This window comes from Hakea prostrata, chromosome 3 (assembly GCF_041222555.1).
Source record: "Hakea prostrata isolate BN-2017 chromosome 3, UWA_Hpros_2, whole genome shotgun sequence".
In the NCBI taxonomy this organism is placed as follows: domain Eukaryota; kingdom Viridiplantae; phylum Streptophyta; class Magnoliopsida; order Proteales; family Proteaceae; genus Hakea; species Hakea prostrata.
The window spans coordinates 23,622,882-23,643,092 of NC_142602.1; the positions used below are offsets into that span (position 1 = coordinate 23,622,882).

Here is a 20,211-nt window from a genome sequence, read left to right on the forward strand (position 1 = left end):
GATGGTCAAGTTTTCATATTCCACCATATGTCAATCCCATTTGTCACCAAAAAATATATCTATATCAATTCCATTTCCTTCCTTGTCACATAGGAAATCAGAGTTCAAATCCTTTGGGACTAAGTGCAAAGTCTTGTTTATATTAATTATTAAAATTCTCTTGAATATGTAGTCAGGTGTAGAAAAGCTGATCCGAATGAACCTCAAATCAAGCCAAAAGAGAAAATTTGTGAAGTTTTGCAAATACCCTTCATGTATTTTTGGATGAGAAGCATTAATTTAGTATATTTGGCAATTAGGGCAAAGCACCATGGAGTATCTTTTTATTTGGTCAAATTTGTATTATCAACCGTCTAAATTTCAATGGTAGTTGCAAATTAAAGAATAAAGTGGGATCCACCACGAATATGTTGAAAACTCTATTGCTTGTTTTTATCTTATTTTTTCAGGCGGCATGACACACTGGGTGATGCACACCTTCCATTTTTCCATCTACGAATCTAAAAAAAGCTTATGAACAGGTTTTAAGATTTTGTCTCCTTCATTTAATCCTTTTTCATTTCTATGGTTTTAAAAGGATTTCCAAGGAGTTCCATTCCTTAGTATTCCAGAATTTAAAGTTGATGTCACCCCCCAAAAGGCCCATTCTCATTTTAAATGCTTGGATCCTGCACAATAAATGCGCAGGATCATCAAGTCGAAATTTCGGTCGTAGGATCTGAAATTTTGATCCCACCACCAAAAGTATATGGCTTGATGGTCTTGTGTATTTATTGCGCAGGATCCAAGTAAGGTCGCTCTCATTTGTTTGTGGATATACAAAAACAAACGTAACTTTTTGCTTTAAGTTTTAAGAACATCTTAGACAAATTAAGATTGATTATTTAAGCTAATCACACTAAGTATGTTAATATTTCTGTGTCATTCATACTGTCAAGGTGATGTTTTTGTTATAAATAATATCAATAATATATTGTAAATATAAACTAGCACAGATAAATGATTATTTAAAATTCATATATACATTCTAACAAAAATATATATGTATTAAATGGCATGTAATGGAAAGTAACCATAAAATTATGTATATCTTTTATATATTCTTCTATAGTGGTGGTTTTTTTTTTTTTTTAATTTTTAATTTAATTTATTTTTATTTTAAGATGAAGCTTTCATCATCATTAATAGTGGAGAGGACGTTTTAGGCTTTTAGTGTCATTATTTAGTTCTAAACTTCTAGTTCTCTTTACTAAAATAAGATTTATGCTATTATGGACATCATCTTAACATTCAATCAGAGATTCGGCTATATCAATTGTGATCAAAGAGATTCTCAAACTCTCTTCATCATCCTCCATGATTCGGGTTAGGCACATAAAGATATATTCTAATCTCCCTACTTATTAGAATTTGACTCTTGAAGTTTAATGTTATTTCAAGAATTGGTGATTAAATCCACCACGTTTTATTTGTGTTGTCTAGGAGGTAAATTTTCTCTTGATGCATTTTTCAATAAAATTCATTTATATTCAATTTTAGGAGATTTTTTTTAACCATCCATGGAAGGAAAGTGAATCATTTCATTTTTGAGAATACTAAAAAGGACTTGTTTGATAACTCACCAAGACAGAAAATGTTATGAATGTTTAGAAACACTTTTCAAGTATTTAATAAAACTTGCTTTTGGAAAATAGAAAATTTAAAAATTGTAATAAAATTTATAAAATTTGTCATTATTAAATTAAAGCCACTCTAAAAATATCCCTTTTAAAATTGTCTTGCTTATAACCCAATCAGCACTCAATTTGCTTCATGAAAATGATGCAACAACAGATAGTTGGTTGTGTTGAAACTTGAAAGTGTTTCTCGAACAAAATTTTTCATAAATTTCAATTTATGTTACAAAAACTATGCAAAACAAAATGATTTTATCAAATGGTTTTTAGTATATTTTTCTGCTTTTCGAAACAAAAAACACCATAAACTATTTTGGATCTAACTCATATTGATGCACTCTCCTAAGGCATGCGTGTTTTTTATTTATTAATTAAAGTTTTAACAAAATGTTTGTGGAAGTGCCACTCAAAAATCTAGTGAATCTATTTCTCTTTTAATACCAAAAAAACAAATTTTTTTTCTCTCTCAAGGTGCAAAATTTCAGCAATATATGGTCATATTTTGACCCCCCATTTCAAGGGGTATATGTGGTTATTTTGGGCCAAATTGGTGTATACCCTAATTAATGCCGGTAAACACAAAGGAATTGTTGGTTTTGTGTAAAACCTCACATAAATTGATGTTTTTGATAAGCTCCTGTAAATCTAGCCCTCTCCTGCTCATGGTATTGCATTTCCATGTTTTCAGCCATCGGCCATATGATATCCCTATCCTCATGCTCTTTGATATCAGTGAGATCAATATCTCGATCAAAATCTAAATCAATTCTATAAGATGACAGTGTTCGCACCACTTCGTCCAATGCAACATTCACCCTCATCCTCTTGTGTCTTCTTCCCCTTTTCTTTCTTCAACTCTCTTACTGCCTTCGCTATAACAACATGCACCTTAGTGCATGTGGCCACATCCTTTGAACGGAAAATGATGTGAGCCTTAAACCTGCTAATGCCACCTAAGTTCAACTCCTTACCACAAAAATCATATTTTAATATTCTTACATAAAAGTAGGGTATAATGATCATTTTACAACTCCAATTTAACGGATGACCATTAAGGGGACAACTTGAAATTTTAAACTTTTTTTAGAAAGAATACCATAAAATATATCCTCCTCCTTAAGGGAGCAGTAACGAATTTGCCCCACTTAAAGGATGCCATGCCAAAAACTCAAAAACTCAAAAATTAATAATAACTCATATCACTTAATCATTTTGTCAACCTTTTCATCCACATTGAATATGTGGAATCTGTACCGCCAGAGATGGAGAAGAACATTTTTGACAACAATCCCCTTAAAAAGTCTAATAATAATTTCAGCCATTAGTTCGTGTACGCAACAGAATGCTAGCATGGATTTTTCCTCCTTGTAGGTCCCATTGGGGATTAGAATTCATGAAGAAGGAAAAAACGAAAATAGAATATACCAATCAAACTCAGTAAATCTATTTTCATGTTTGTCAATTGTACAACTCTCTAAAGTTTCAACAATGCCCATGGTATTGGAAAGGATGTTGGTCAATTTGAAAAAACGATACTCTAATCTAATCGAATTGGTATCCACTTTAGAAAGGAAGAAAGAAGATGAAGAAAATGACTTCTAAATTCTATTATTTTTCGTTAATGCCATACAATTTATGAAATGTTAACATCGATAGGAAAGTATATAATCAATACATACAATATTGATATTTACAACCGGAACGGAATGACAATGCACTATATTTTTTCTTGGGTTTGAAATTACAATGCATTATATATATATATATATTGCATTTGAAAGAGTTAGAATTTGGGTGAATCACAATATTATGATAAAACCCAAATTCTAAGGCAATTCCGTCATTGATTTCCTAATGTTTCAGGTTGCGTGAAAAGCTGGGACTCTCTTATTATATATTAACTTGTGATGCATCATGCATGTCCTCCTCCCTACCTCCTGAAAAGATAAAAAAATAGTTGTTGGTGGAAAACCACACTGCCGGTGTAGTGTAGGTATAGATTCTTCTGCTCCAGAATCCAGGTTGATTCTTCAGCCGTCCAAAACCACCCGTTATTTTAATAATTCCTATTGGTTTATCCGAGCCCAGAGAGCTTGGAAATTGGAATCTCTCCCCCCATATCTCTTTCTTTCTCTCTCTCTCTCTCTGGGTTGCATGCTCTGAACCTCTGATAGATAGTCTGATGATGGGGCAGCAGCAGAGAACGGAAGAACCGCTTCTGGGCGATCATTCTACGGCGAATAAGAAGAGTTTGAGAAGAACAGCTTGGGTCTTTATTTCATTTCTCTTATTTATTTGTAAGTTTGTTTTGTTTCTATTTTTGCTTCCTGGTTTTCCTTTATTTTCTTAATGGAATTGCTGATTAATTTCCCTCTCTCTCTCTCTCTCTCTCTCTCTCTCTCTCTCTGTGTTAATGAATTAGCTTTTCCTTTGGTTGTGTTGCTCTGATTATCTATAAATTCTAGCTGCCAGGAACTCTATATTCCCAATTTATTCATGATTTATGAAGACATTCTTTTGATTGCCACTGTTTCACTTGTTTTTGAATAATTTTCTTAATTTTCAACTAGTCCTTGAGGATCAACAGTTCATGGATCCATCAAACCTCCCTTTTCGTTGAAAATTTTATTTCCTTTTCAACTCCCTCTCTTCCTCTCCTTGAAAGCTTTTGTTTCAGTTTCAAGTTTCAACCTCCTAAAACAGAAACAACAACAACAACAGTAGGTGTGTAATTCAACCCAAAAAAAAAAAACAGAAAGGAAAAATTACAACAGTAATTCGCTGTGGAAGTCTCACCTCGAAGCTTTCACCCAATCGGCGCCTTTCTGTCTTTTTATAATTTTATTCCCCCTATAGTGAAAGGACGCCATTACCCTTCTTCACCCTTTTTTATTTTCCTTCTTTTTATGCCTCGCTCCCTGACCTCATTGGTTCTGACTTCTGAGGCTTATTTACCACACGTGTTGATATCGTCCAATAAGATACCAAATTACTTAAATATGGAAATGGAATAGCTCATGTGACTAATGGGTGTTACTTTTCGAAATGTTTATGAAGGATAGACTAATAGCAAAACAACAAATTTTATACACTTTAGTAGGTTATATGTAGGTCCGTGACGAAGTGGGACTCGTTGGAGAGCTGTATTCCTCTTTTTCATGATATGATTGAGGGGGCCGGGGGGGGGGGGGCCCCCCCCCCCCCCCGCCCCCTCCCTGTGTGGTCGGGGCGGGCCGCGGGGGGGGCGCCCGGGGGGGGGGGCCCGCCCCCCCCCCCCGGCCGCGGCCCGCCCCCCCCCCCCCCCGCCGCGCCGCGCGCCCCCCCCCCCCCCCGTCTCGCCGGCGCCCCCTCTCCTTTCCTTCCCAAAAAAAAAAAAAAGATTTGTTAGTTGAGGGCCTTGAGGCTTTTAAATTTTGATAAAAAAATTAGTTTCGATGATAATGAAAAAGTGTGTAAGAAAAGCACAAAACCTATATTCTAGTATTCAGATCCTTTACTCCCACTATTTCTATGCCTCTAATATTTCTTTTTCACAACTCACTTGACATAGGTGGGCCAGAGTGATTTGTATTAGGTGGATTGTGAGAAGAAATTCTGAGGGCAAGGGGATAGTGGGGGTAGAGGATCTATATCCTCTATCCTAATCCAAATTCCTCAACCTCCAACATCACGTTGAAATGAACATCCACACCTGTAGGAAAGGACACATGGTTTTATTCACCGAAAGGTAAGGTCCCGTATTTAAATGAGTTCGAATCTTGATTGATTGGGGTAAAAACAAAATTGTTTAGATTGTCTTTCTTTGATTGATAATTGACCTAGCTAGGTTTGGTGGTGTATGTCTCGTTGTTTGTACACTTAACCTCAAGGGATTGTTCAGTTGATAAAAAGACCAATGCCTCACAATATAGATCTATACAGATATATTTTAGTACAATTCAATAGAGAGATGTATCTATATGCAATCCAATATGGATACGTACCCTGATGAATGGACCGGGTTCTGTTCGATTGTTTAGATTGTGGTTGTTTGATTGATAATTGATCCGGCCAGGCTTGGGTGGTGCATTTGTAGGTTTGGGCCTCCTCGTGGTTTACTATGGTTCAGACAATTGGGGCCAGAGGGGTAAGTTCGAACAGAGGAGAGAAGCCAACGACGTTGCTGAATCCGAGCATGGCGTCGTTGCTGCAGACGACGGCCGTTGTTCCGACATTGGTGTTTCAGTGCTTGGAATCGGAGGGCATGCGGTTGATGCTGCAGTGGCAACAGCTTTATGTTTGGGCGTTGTCAATCCAATGTCCAGTGGGATTGGAGGTGGTGCTTTCATGGTTGTTCGATCTTCATCAACCTCGCAAGCTGAAGCTTTTGATATGAGAGAGACAGCTCCTTCAGCGGCTTCAAAGGTATGTATTTCTCCGGTTTCCAATTACTAAAATCAAGTTTTTTTCCAACATTTTGAAAGAATAATGAATTTTGCATCACTCACTTTGCACAGGACATGTATGAAAATGATATTGTATCGAAGTACGTTGGTCCACTTTCCATGGGCGTGCCAGGGGAGATTGCGGGTCTCTATGAATCATGGTCAAAATATGGACGGCTGGCCTGGAAGGCTCTTTTCCAACCTGCCATACGGCTTGCCAGAGATGGGTTTGTAGTTGCTCCCTATCTTGGTTTAGCTATTGAAAAGTCTGAGGAGTTGATCATGGCTGACCCTGGCTTACGACAAGTGTTTGCTCCAAATGGGAAATTGTTGAAACCTGGGGATACTTGCTATAACATTGAGCTTGGCAACACTTTAGAGGCTGTTGCAGAACATGGGCCGCAAGTATTCTACAATGGGACAATTGGGGAGAATTTTGTGAGGGATGTGAGACAAGTTGGGGGGATTTTGACAATGGAAGACTTGAAGCATTACAAGGTGAAGAAAACAGATGCAATGACTGTCAATGCGATGGGTTATACAATACTGGGGATGCCTCCTCCTTCAAGCGGAACTGTTGGGCTGGCTCTTGTGGGTATTTCTTTCTCCTCATTTTCTTTCTTGTTCCATTGTTTGTTGCAATAAAAATGTGCCCTCTTTCTTAAAGTCATGGCCACGCCAATCTTAGGGAGCAAATTCTAGCAAATTAAATCACTTTTAGTAGCAAAAATCAATGGCTGTGCCCTCATTCTGGATTCCTGCTTGTATTATCAAACATGAATCAACTTCCATCTATATCAACTGCTTACTAGATACAAATTCCTCCCCCAGCTGAGCTTTTGGCCCATGGGTAGCAGCATCAGACTGGGTGCATATTTGATTTACAGCCTAGGGTTTTTGTTCTCTGAAGAAACCATGATTATCTGCATTCACACGGATGGTTCATTGGTGCTCTACAAGAGATCTAATGGCTAGATTTACCTTGCTTTATGGTCTCAACTCCCAAATGTCTTATCTATGCATCTGTTTGCTAGTCAAGATGCTTTTTAAAAAAAGAAAAAATAGATATATCTTGTCAAGATGGTAGCCTCTTCTTAGTTGGCAAGTCTACGAGGTTTAGTGCTGTAAATCCTGGTTCTAACTCAATCGTTACCATTTAACGAACCCTGTATGATTTTCAGTAGATGTGGGCATTTATTCTCTTCTTATTTTGTGATTTTTTGGACCAGGTTCTGGACATTTTAGATAGCTATGTATCATCAGATGCTGTAAAGGGACCATTGGGACTGCATCGGTTGATTGAGGCAATGAAGCACATGTTTGCCCTCCGAATGAACTTGGGTGACCCTGATTTTGTCAATGTAACTAATTGGATGACTGAAATGTTGTCTCCATCCCTTGCCAAGAGTCTTCAGCAGAAGATATTTGACAACACAACATTTCCTCCTGAATACTATATGACCAGGTACAAGTTAACTAATGAAAATTGTGTGAACTACACAAAGGGAATACAATGTTGTGTCAGCTAGTTAGTACAGCTGAGGTAGTAATTAGTTGAAAAGCATTTCTCAACAAACACCAATTGAGACATGTCCGCTGCAAATATTTCTTTCTGCTTTGCTTTTCCTGATGCTGCTTCTGTTGTTGGTGATAAGTTTTGAGTTTGACTGTTTGGCATTAAAATTTTCAGATATAGTCAGCTTAGAGACCATGGAACCAGCCACTTCTGCATTGTTGACTCAGATAGGAATGCAGTATCAATGACGACAACTGTGAATTATTATTTCGGGGCAGGGGTACTCTCTCCTTCAACTGGTATTGTACTAAACAATGAAATGGGTGACTTCTCTGCACCAACAGAGATTTCTGTAGATAAACTCCCTCCAGCTCCTGCAAATTTTGTTGCACCAGGAAAGAGACCTTTATCATCCATGACACCCATCATCATTCTCAAGGTAGTATTGAATGCGAATACTTGCTTTCATCTGTTTGCTTTGAGAAATTGCTTTTGTATTTTAATATTAGTTGATGCTCAAGAATACAGACCAAGCTCATCAGTGGAACTAAGTCTATTTACTTGCAGGATAATCAACTGGCTGGGGTCATAGGTGGGAGCGGTGGTCTCTTCATCATTCCAGCAGTGATTCAGGTGTTTCTCAACCATTTTGTGTTGGGAATGGAACCTCTGTCTGCCGTTCAGTACCCAAGAGTCTATCACGAGGTTCTTTTTCTGGCTTCAAGCTTAGGGTTTGATTCACTTGTTTATTTGTGTAATTAAGTTCACAATAAATTTCACACTTGATGTCTGATAGCATCGATCTCTGTTGCAGCTAGTACCTAATGAGGTCTTGTACGAGAATTGGACTGTGCTCGACGGTGAACATATTGAGCTCTCCAATGAAAAGAAGCTCTTCTTAAAGGAGAGGAGACATGAATTGAAGGCTCAAGCTAGTGGAGCCATATGCCAGCTTGTTGTGCATACCCTCACAAACCCCCTCATTGATACCCCAAGAAAGTTGGGGGCACAGCTTAACAGTGGCCAAGTTTTCCATGGAATTCTTACTGCAGTAAGTGATCCCAGGAAAGATGGAAGACCTGCTGGTCTCTGATTATTTTTTTATTGAATGTAAAATAAAACTTACAATCAAATTAAGAAATTCTCTTCTCATCTATATGCATTCAAAGCTTATCTTTACCAGAGCTATGAAGTTAAAGAGTGAGCTCCAGAATAAAGAAGTGAGGCCGTCTTCCATATTTCAGTAGCTCATGTACTGGCAGACAATATTCAGTCATTGGCGGTTGAGATCAGTGGTGGAAAAACATGAGAGGTCCAAGCTCATAAGTTCTCTCTTTGATACTACTTCCAAACGAAATGGGATTTTCCATGTTTGAATAATTCTTTTTCGCTTCTACAACTCATATATCAAATGTGCGATACGTGGTCACCCAAAACACTTGGAGATCATTCTTTGCTGTTGTATATCATCACAAGTTTTAGTGTCTCTATCACCATTCTTCTTTATTTTTCCTCTCAAACTTTTAGAGGTTCGCTACGAGGAATCATGTCTGTTTTCAGCTTATCATGATAGAGTTTTGGCACAGGGTGCCGCAAAAGCATGCCGTTATTAGCAGATGCTTCTTCCAATAATAGCTATCAATTAAACAATGGGATTCTCGCTGAGATGAGAAGAACCAATACTGCAGGAAGAATTTCTCTGTAAGATCAGCTAGAATGCAAGCTTTGATTTAGCTTTTGAAGAATCCCATGGATTATCCACAGGTCCCTACAAATTTCTTCGCCCGAAGACACTATTGGGATGACAAAGATCACTTTCAAGGTCCCCAAGGGAGCTAATTCTTTGGCGTATGGCAATCTCAACACGCTTACAGATGCATTATTTGTTCCTATATTCTTTGATTGATTCTAGTAGCTTATTCTCTCAACTTTCTAGTCCAATTATCAGCTTTGATTGCTCATAATTGATAGAAAGTTCAATTATTTATCTTTTCATCAGGAAAAAAGTATTTCCACCATCCATGATTTAAAGCGATATGGACCTTTATCCTCCCAATTTTGGCGTGCAGTGCATTGAACAGTGCCACATATATTCAGTTCCAGAAGGCAATGCGCATATAATTTGGGGGTTTTGAACAAAAACATTTGAAGGTGCATGCACTGTCTAATACATCAGACTTGAACTAACAAAAATTCATTCAAATTCCATGAACTCAACATGCGAATAACAGAACGTAACTCTGCATGAGTAAGATTATTGCTTGTCAAGACAAAAGGAGAGAAAAGAACTCCAAACAGTCTAATGCATTGCATCCATTTTCTTTTTCTTTGATGAGACAAACAGATGGACCATTATTAGGGTTTGTCATGTCTGGGGAAGGTATTCTTATCTATATGAGCGATTGTGATTGAAAGAAAGAATCATAATCTGTTCAAGAAAAACACAATCATATTCTGATCCCACTGCTTTCGTTTCTTTCAACAATTTGAATTTGAAACACTGACCTTAAGACAGGTTGGATCTGATCTTTATCTGTAATAATGACCTTTCAGATTCTACTCTTACTCCAGAAGATTGCTCCCCGCCTGGAATCAATGAAGAACTATTTTCATAAAAAGAGAGAAAGAACATAGAGACTGGGCCAAAAAAAAAATTTCCCACTGGCAACTAGGCTACCGCCTATTCACCTTCAACATTGCCAGCATAGCCGTTAGCACCTTGACAATAAATAAAAAATGTTAGCTAATCTAGGTCTCATATAAACATCCCAACTGATGTTTTCTAAAGTGGAGGCTGATGATTCTAATTCCAAAGTGAAACAAATCGCTATAGTTGCAGCATATTTTGCAAGCCTATTTGCCTCACACTTACATCATGATAACAATGAGAATTAGAAGAGGGAATTCTATCCAATTAACTTTTGAAGAGATTAATCATTTCACTGTAGAGAATCAAGGGATATATTCTCCTTGTCTTATACCCAAAAATTATTTAATACACACGTAAAATATCTTTTTGAGTCATAGATGAAAACTGAAAATCCATGTCAAATACAAAGCTTGTAAAAGTCTGTAGAAACTGGAAACAGGACTTGGTGGGGGAGGGAGAGAGCAGTGGTAGGCTGGACCGGTGGAGGCGTTTGAGTAGGACAGCTACTATTCTACCTGTAGAAACGTTTCTTTCTTTGTATGGAACCACTAAAAGACTCAACAGAGATTCTTCCTCAAACATTAATTTCAGCTTTTCTGATACTGGGACCACATTCATGATGTTCACATTGAATCTTCGTTCTTCTGTATCATGGACTATGCCTGCAAATATACATGCATGCAAATCTCTCCCTCTCCTCTTTCTACCCACTATATATACCCATTCTCAGACAGAGGGTTGGTATGGTATTCTGGTTACCTGCTTCTCTCCCACCTAAGGCTTGAAGCCCACTAGTCTTCCCCTGCTTTCAGTTCTGCTCCGACTCACTATTTTATCTTCAGCACTCTTCCCCCTTCCTATCTACCACCACCATACCACCATTAATCCTCTTCCATGGAAAGGAATCAGCTAAGGCGCCAGGTTTCTGTTATGAGGCAATCTCTGTTTGATCAGGTTCAATTCACTTCCTTCACCTTAATTTCCTCTCCAGTTGCTTATAGAAGAAGTGGGTTTCATCATTTTCTTGTCAGGTCTATCTAGAAGAAGTAAAACCCTCCTTGTCCAATAGTACTAGTTGTCAAAGGTCATGCATGCACATTGATCCTGATATGTTAATGTTTTTATGAATTTGCTAAGTGATATGACTGACTTAGGTTGATCTTTGAACAATTATAAATGGAATGTTTCAGGGATATCTTGATGAACAATTTACCCAGTTAGAGGAATTACAAGATAGGGATAACCCTAATTTCGTGGAGGAAGTTGTTACATTGTTTTTCAGAGATTCTGCTAGGCTGCTTGTTAACATAGAGCAGGCATTGTAAGTCACTTTAGCTAGCTCAAAATAAAAAATAAAAAATTCCTTCTACTCTATTAAATTCTTGGAATAATACTATATATGAAAATTTAATATCAGTATGGTTTATGCAGGGAATATAGTAACCTCGACTTCAATGGGCTCGACAATTACATGCACCAATTCAAGGGTAGTAGCTCAAGGTATATAAGGATTTCCACACACACACATGATACACAAATCATGTTGACACTTAGGTAGAACTCGTTCTTAAGAACTAATTATTAAGGAGAAGGTGCCCAGGTTCTTAATAGTCTTCAGATTGAATTGACCTTATTCACATTCGATGTGAATTCATTGCTAGCTTTCACGTAAAACCCTAACAAATCATACATGAATCCAAGTCATGGAATGATTCCTGGTTGGATGAGAACTGGACAAGCATGAAAAGAGTTTGGGACCTATCATCGAATGTTCATGGTTGGATGAGAACTAGACAAGCATGAAAAGAATGCGTCTATTATTTGAGAAAGGAATCAATACCATAGTCTATAAGAGTAATGATGATATGGGGGTAGAAAAGAAGTTGATGATACATATATCATTCATCTCTCTTCATGGCTTTATCTATGGTGTTAGTTGTGAAGATTCTCCATGCGTTAAAATTTATATTGGAAGAGGGTTCTTGAACAAGCCAAAGAGAAGTGAAAAAATAAAAATGATACCTTACATGAAGGGAAACAACATGATCATTTCATGTGAAGAGGAGAGACGTAAAAGGTGCTAACTTACTATTCCCGAGGTGGGAAAATGTTTTCTACCTTGGTGATTTCTCTTATGGATAATCAAGTAAATACTTGACACACTAAAGATGCTGATCAATCATTGCAGTTTGATATTCACAAATTGAAGATGATATGTGCAACATTACAATTAAAACATGGTACTTTTGTTGCAGCATCGGAGCTGCAAGGGTGAAGAATGAGTGCACACAGTTCATGGAATACTGCACTGCAGGAAATGCAGAGGGGTGTGTTTTCCCTCATTCTAAAATTCTTGCTTCTTTTTGAGAAAACACTTCTGGGTTGTTTTGTTTTCTGGTCCAGACTACTCAAGACTCTCTCAAACAGAGTACCATCCCCCTTACTCCTCTATCCATCGAAGAGGAAGATAAGTGGTCTTGGCAGTTACATTCTTCTAATTCAAGGGTATGCATGTTATTGTTTGCAGATGCTTGATGTCATTCCAACAAGTGAAGAAAGAATATGCAGCTTTGAGAAAGAAGCTTGAGCGTTATTTTCAGGTATCTATCCAAACGAAAAGTCAGAGATTCAGATTCGTAGAAGCCACTACCCAACCCATCTGGGACTAAATATCTCATTCCCAACCACTTTCTGTTCTTTTCTTTTTTTTCCCCTTTTCCGGTGAACCCAATCCTAACCACAGAAACTATAGAACATGGTGCTTCATTAGATTTTAAGAACCATTCTGACAAGGACACCATTGTTGATTTATTCCTTTTGTGGTCTCAATATTTCAGCTAGCTAGGCAAGCTGGACCAGCGGAGACAGCATGTTGCTCGACTAGGAACTAACGAGCAGGGATGACAAATCAAGCTTATGACTTCACTATGGCGACATTTTTCTTCTTATGTGTACTGCTGCAACTTGTATCAGATTTAGAAGGGCTTCACAGAGTTCTTTCTTGAGTCTTAGTTCCCTATTATATACGTTACTATGTCACTTGTAATATTTCAGTATTTTGGTTTCTTTTGGTCCTAATGATGCTTTCAAATCTTCGTGCCTTACTAATAAAATTAAGCGAGCCAATATATTACCAAAATAAATATACAATGTAATGTTGACATATGTCTTTACATTTTCATGAGGACTAAAAAAGATACAACATCAGTTATCTACAAAAATTGTAAGATCCCTACAAAAATGTCTAATCTGTGACAATGTGCATAGAAGAGGAAACCATCTTGCACAGTGTTCACCTCAGTCCTACCTGGGGTCATTGACCTAGTGTACAACGTACACACATCCACTGAATTCTTTGTAGTGAAGATCCACATCGGCTAGAGAAATGAATACATATGTATCATTAGCCCTTCCATGCTGATTTTACAATGATGCAGCCTTGATATGATCTGGAGATGTACCAAAAAGAAGACATGATCTAGAGATGTACCAATAGTGTTCTAAATAATGTTCTGCACACTTGGTTTTCTTGTGCAGCAGAATAAGAACGGTGTCATGAAACCAAGCCTATTCCATCTCTCAAAAGAAAGTTGAAAACCTGCCTCAAGTTTCCTCGAGATGGCCGCGCTGTAATTGCAAATTTACACATAAATACTAGTCGTCGCTTCATATATGGCTTCGTAATGCATGTCTCATTGAAGAACTTTCCACCATCAAAAGACCCTGAAAAGGCAAATACTCAGATATACATAGGTATTAAGGGATTTAAAGAATAAAAAATAAAAATAAAAAAGAAGAAGAAGAAGAAGAAAGAAAGAAAGAAAAGAAACAGAAACCAACAACAACTTTATATGTTATTAGACAAATTGTATATTTTATTAGTTTCCTATTCAGCATTGAGAGTGGGAGTCAGGACACATCTAGAAATAAGTACAACTGAATAAGAAACATTAGCTGGAAATATGAAGGTATTACACAAAAATGAGCAAGTTAAACTGGCAGACCGTGCAGTCTTTAGAAATTCTTCTACAAGCCTGAATAAAATGATGGAACTTCCAATTTAATATTAAATATTTGACCAGTCAGCAATATAGTTCTCAATACATTCTGAAACTGGGGAAAAATCTTCACAAATTTCCATTCTTTTTCCCTTGAATATGCTCATTAGCACAATCTATAATCACTTCCAGTATGCTAATTTATGTTTATGCCCAAGAAGCTATAGTTTTATTCAAAAATCTCTCTCAATAAATCAAAATATGTTTCTCACTTCTCAATAAACATACAATAATTCAGACTAGAAGTTTTTAACTAATAAATTAAGGGAACCCAGTTTTTACATTCCCACAATAGGGGTTCTTCTCTTACACTCCCATCAAAATTCCAATAACTGCCATGTGGCAGATAGGTGGGCCAAATATGTGGAAATGTAGAACCCACCCTCGTCACATGTCAAATTTAACCTATCAGAAGTACCCTACACCTTCGAAAATCTAGTGCTGTGGGAGAGCATTCTGGTGGTCAGATTAGCATAGGCAAAGATGGGTAACATTTCAATGCACAGGACAGTGTTTGATTAGAAAGTAGAACTCCAGTTACCCTCCAATTTAAGCTATGTAAGCAACATGACAACACAAAGCTTCAAAAATCTAGTGCTATGTTAGTGGTCAGATTATTATAGGCATAAATGGGAGGCATGCCAATACATAAGAAGGTTTTTGATTGAGTTAAAACTTGAAATTTGACATGTAGCTAATCTAGACCATAAATCCTCTACCCAACGGTCAGGATAGGCACACCAACTGTCTAGGTAGCAAAGAATAGCGATGTGTAGGGTGAGTTCCTACAGTCGTAGGCACCATTTTCACGTTTAACTTAATGAGAATAGATGGACTTACTTATAATAAATATGTAATAAACAATTAAACATAAGTCAAGACCTTAATAGTAATAGGAAAAAGAATTCTTCAATCTTGCATTAGAACAGTCCAGCAGTGAACTAATGAAAAAGAGGGGTGGGGGGAGGTGAAAAAAGGACTGATCCAAATATTATGTTCTCTGTTGAGATTATTAGAATCACATGCCTTAGTGACCAGTTACCATCCAGAAAACATAACAGGGTTTATGATGCTATCATGCTGCAAGGGAAAAGTAGCAGAAATTTAGGATTACAGAGTAGGTTGCAGCAACAGCCTATAAACTGGATCAGGGCATTGGTTTCAGATTCAATTTTGGCAAGGAAGAGAACTAATTTGGGCTGAGATCTTGATGCGTAGGTGCATTTTTTTTATAAAAAGTCAAAGCCTTGTTTTGTTGGGAATCATACAATTGACGCATAATACCAACATTATACCAAAGATACTACGAGATCTTGAGTTGATGTGTCTCATCTCAGACTCTTCAAAAACCGAGATGTCTTGGAATCTCGATCACCTCATTCCATATAATGACAGTTAAAAAAGAATGATGGCAACAGCTTAAATATCAAATTTCAGTGCTAATCAACAAGCAATGATGGAGTTAAGAACAAAACCAGAGTATGGAAATTAGTTGCAAAAGCATGGTACTGCCTATAGCAGTGAAAAAGAGATGAGAGGATAAGAGAAGAAAAAATATGGGATGCAGAGTCTGGAAAGTACACACCAGGAAGAGTAGTCAAGAAATAACAAAGGTAGTGGTTCACTGGAGCAGCCTCCAACGGCGTTAAATCCCAATAGAAACTTTATTCATTGTGATCTGTCTCATTATTGGGTACATGCAATTATGTAAAGAAACTGTGGTGTCCTAACCACTCTAAAACTAAAATAGAAGATACAGAAAAGAAGAAAACAAAATACATGATACTAGTTATTCCTACACCTAACTGCATCAATTAATGCTTTAAATGAATCTACCAACTCGTTCAGCCAAATGGAAATCATTCAAGTCTCAAATAAAGCATTTTATTGTATGCCTGATACAGAAACTCACCTTTATCATCAAATAAGGAGATCAGGATTGCCAAGCACACACACATACTAATATCTTCCCCTGCAAACAGAAAACACCAGAGATACCAATGAACATCAGCATAAATATTGGCAACTCGACATCAATTTACCATATGAAGTAGTCATAGAAAAATTGAGAACATGTTTCTTACCATTAGAACAGCAAACCAGAAGTGTCCTTCCTTTGCTTAAGTTTGACTTTGCAAACTCAAGTGCAGAAGGAAGATTTCTCAGCAAGGAAAACCGTTCAAATTTCCAGCCCTGTGCAAAACAGCCAAAGAAAGTGAGAATACATCTAAAATAAGAAAAAACTGTGGAAAAACAACAATTGAATCCCCAAATAGTAATTATGAGACGCACCACAATGGGTAGATGTAGATACATATCTCCATTTAGACTGAGAGGAAGCAGCTCATCATCACAATTCAATATGCAATCAACATTGGAAACACTAGCAGCTGCAGCAGAGATGAAAGGAGGATAAGCCAAATGGATAAAGAGAGAAATGCCACTAAGAGGTTAAATATTTTGAAATATGAAAAAAAAAAAATTATACAGTAATATTTGAAAGTAACATTTCAAATACGGAACAGGTGAATAAGTAATCAAACAAATGAAAAGTCCTTAAAAAAAAACTTGGCAGTTGACCCGCTTTGACAGGTAACTAATATAACTTCTTTTTGACCAAAAAAAATAAAAAAATTAACACAACTTCTCGGAATCTGCACAGTGACATACCAAACTGTGTAGCAGCAACTGCAAGATTAGTTGAACCCACCCAATAAATAGAAGAATTCTCATCGGACCTTATATAAATTTGATCGTTTGAAATCCCAGAGTTCAATGATGGATCTTCATCAGAGATATGACCATTACTTGGTCGCGACTTCTGAGACCTGATTGTGACCTGAGGAGCGATCTCTCCCCTTTGAGCACGATAAACTCGGTCACGTTCAACAATATCAGCCACCTTTTGATTACACAAATCAGGCCCTGAGTTTAGGAGATCATACACATGCTTCCAGAAAAGACTAGGTGATAAACCTCTAGCCCAGCTTTCCTCATCATCCCCAGCACCTGGTATATACTGCCAACTGTATTCTGACATACTCCGCTGAATGACACCGCTTGAAGTGGATGCTGAGACAAGAATGATAGGTGTAAAATTCCAGGAATCATAATCAGGTACTTCATTTAACCAGATGACAGTTTTTTGTGAAATCCATAGAGGGCGTAAGGGCTTTCTCAACAACGATGCAAGAGAACCAACATCGGCACCACTAGATTCCAACTGCCTCGTCCAATCCTCTAAGCGACCCTCAATAGCCGCTTTCTCAGTACCAGAAACCCAAAGCGGAAGATGCAAAGAGCAATCCCAATCAGAGGGAACGTGTTCTATACTTCCAGCCTCACTAACTCTCAACTGTTAAAACAAAAGGTTGCCAGACACACAGATAAGTGAAGAAAATAGAAGTACTTCTGTGAACCTAAGCAAAGTTGCATAGCAGAATACTAAGAAGGTGATGCAGATTCATTACCAAAATGGGCTTCTTTTATTAGGAAGAGGAATGAAGTTTTCCTCCATTGGAGGTAAACAGGAATTCATTCACTGAGGTGTCAGATGGGGGGAAAGGGGCACAAGGGTGTTTTGAGATGATACTAAAGCCACATTGGGATTTGTGAACCCCAGGATGGTGGTGGGTGAACTGTCCTTAGAAATAATTCTATGGTTGGGTTCTATACGTGGTGAGCCTTAGGTCTACTGGTTTTTTAATGTAATAGGCCACCTTAATGGACTAAACCATGGGCAGCCACATTACAGGCTGTTATTAACTAGGATTAAGATTTTTATACCTGGTTTATTTTTAATTTGTTTTGGGTTAATTCTTTTTGCCGGTAAATGATCAGTTCTATTGAAAAAGATTGTACAAGAAGGATACAAGGAATAAGCCTGTACAATGACCAGTTGTTTTGAGTTAATTCAATTAAACCAGTTTTATGTGGTTCATTAATTGCTACCAAGTGTCTTAGTTGGGCAGGATTCAGTCCTCTTTTGAGTCTCTTTCCTTCATTATTTCCCTTTCCTAGTCCTTTAGGTTACTTTTAGTTAGGGATTAGATAAGACCTTTCCTTTTTGGTGATAGAGTCTAATTGTGAGGCTTGTAAATAAGTTTGAAAGGAAGATTAGCATTGTACAAGAATTTGGTTAACAAGTTTATTGCTTTTCTGCTCTTCTTCTTCACTGGAGACTTCTTGTGTGTTAAGGAAAGTATAGGTGTTTGATCCAATTGACATATTTTGGTGAGGAGCCCAGGTGGATCAATCTATTGGTTGGTTCTGTCCTTGTGCTGGGGACATTCAATCGGTTGTATTAATCATAATTGTCAAGGCATCACCTATGTATCAAGGCACCTTTCTGTTCTCTGTTTTCTGGCATTCCTTATTATTGCCCCTTCATTTGCCTTGATTCTCTTTCAATCAACACTAATTAAGCTGGAAAAATACATGTTACATGTTTTTTGAGATTAATTAACTCAGCCATTTTGATTAAGTTAAGGTTTCACCATATGTTCGTAAACCCTAATTGTAAGTTCAGTTTGAATTTCAGCAAATTCTGACCTGCTGATTCTGAATAAATATAGATATTTATTCTGTCCCCATCCCTTTAAGCATTATTGAGTTTCTATGTTCACCATATACATGTTAGTTGTTTCTGAACCCATCATATACAGAATTAAGTATCAAGTAATATTATTCGGTTTCAACATTGCAAATTATTATTTTATCTATAGGTCGCTGCTTAGTTTCCTTCATTGATATACTGATATGAAACCTGCTTTATTCATTACTTCATATCATTCTTCTGTTCTCCAATTCTGATTTATTAATTATTATCTAAACACTAATCTCCTAAAACCTGCTCGGATTGCCCTATAATCTGAATCATCCTTTGATCAAAAAGCAACCTACAGTGTCATCTTCTTAGTACTTATGGCACTTTTATAACCAATGGATAGGAATGAAACAGGGATATTTTAGAATATTTGAACAACAAGCACGAAACGCAAAGGAGAGAGGGGGGGGGGGCATCTTGATGCTGTACAATCATAAAAGCATACTCGTAATAGAATTTCTGAATTCAGCATAATTATTGCAGCTATACAGCATCATAAACACACATAATTTGCACATAATATATGATAACAAATGCATGATTGCAAAAACATTCTCAATACTTACTGTCATCTCCTGCCTCTGAGAATTTTCATCTTTTCCCCTTGTTTCCCTAATATAGTTGCCTATAGCCCGATTCAGGACACAAGTCCATATAGGTATAGTCTTTGACATACTGTCCGGAAACCGTTTACCTTTGCGCGTAGAATCAACTATAATGCACCCTCCGTTCTGACCTACCCATAAAAAACATGTGACAATTCGCTCAATTCTCAATCTAATATCACTATCAGAGGAAGATATCAATGGGAAAAAATAAAAAATAGTACGAAATTTCCATCTAGTGAGGGAAATTAATGGTACCAGCGAGGCGAACGACATGAAGATTGAGGCGAGAGGTGTTGAAAGACCAGTTATTGCAGTGTCCATCGGTGGATTTGAAATAACAAGTGGAGTCGAAATGGGAAGAGTACCAGAGACCACAGCGAAGGTTGGCTAAGACAGGAAGGTCAGGCCAGAGTTGTTTGATCTCTCCGACGAAGATTGAATCCTCGTAGATAGATCGAAGAGCATTGAACAGTGAGTTATCTTTCCTTTTTATACATCTCGACGCTTTATAGATGCTTAACCTCTCGTCTGCTGCCATGGCTGCAGCAGCTTCAGTTTGCAGGGTTTCGTCTCAGTGTTGGAACTTGGAACTCGATCCTCAAACTAGTCTTCAGCTTTTGATCCTTCACACCGCGGAAGGGTAAAAATGTAATTACGAAAACAACAAATTAAC

At 37.4% G+C, this 20,211-nt stretch overlaps 3 protein-coding genes across 4 annotated transcripts; 2 read left to right on the forward strand and 1 right to left on the reverse strand.

Moving 5' to 3' along the window:
* Positions 1-3,738: 3,738 nt before the first annotated feature.
* LOC149021737 (glutathione hydrolase 3-like) lies at positions 3,739-9,247 on the forward strand. Its single transcript, XM_089149934.1, has 7 exons — positions 3,739-3,973; positions 5,752-6,080; positions 6,173-6,691; positions 7,330-7,565; positions 7,791-8,055; positions 8,184-8,321; positions 8,431-9,247. The coding sequence occupies exons 1-7, from the start codon at positions 3,859-3,861 to the stop codon at positions 8,707-8,709; spliced, it is 1,881 nt and encodes a 626-aa protein (XP_089006060.1). The 5' UTR covers positions 3,739-3,858; the 3' UTR covers positions 8,710-9,247.
* A 1,782-nt stretch (positions 9,248-11,029) lies between these two features.
* On the forward strand, positions 11,030-13,184 carry LOC149021738 (histidine-containing phosphotransfer protein 4-like). Its single transcript, XM_089149937.1, has 6 exons — positions 11,030-11,220; positions 11,457-11,587; positions 11,698-11,766; positions 12,522-12,593; positions 12,794-12,866; positions 13,104-13,184. Exons 1-6 carry the CDS (start codon positions 11,161-11,163, stop codon positions 13,155-13,157), a joined length of 459 nt encoding a protein of 152 aa, XP_089006063.1. The 5' UTR covers positions 11,030-11,160; the 3' UTR covers positions 13,158-13,184.
* Positions 13,185-13,381: 197 nt separating this feature from the next.
* Positions 13,382-20,127, reverse strand: LOC149021739 (initiator tRNA phosphoribosyl transferase family protein). 2 transcript variants are annotated; one of them, XM_089149935.1, is made up of 7 exons: positions 19,794-20,127; positions 19,497-19,666; positions 16,995-17,679; positions 16,617-16,714; positions 16,409-16,517; positions 16,237-16,296; positions 13,382-13,989 (listed from the first exon to the last, which is right to left on the reverse strand). In XM_089149935.1, exons 1-7 carry the CDS (start codon positions 20,074-20,076, stop codon positions 13,820-13,822), a joined length of 1,575 nt encoding a protein of 524 aa, XP_089006061.1. In that variant the 5' UTR covers positions 20,077-20,127; the 3' UTR covers positions 13,382-13,819. The 2 variants fall into 2 exon arrangements, with proteins under 2 accessions (XP_089006061.1, XP_089006062.1); XM_089149936.1 differs by having other exon boundaries at positions 19,497-19,661; positions 19,794-19,955.
* Positions 20,128-20,211: the final 84 nt, after the last annotated feature.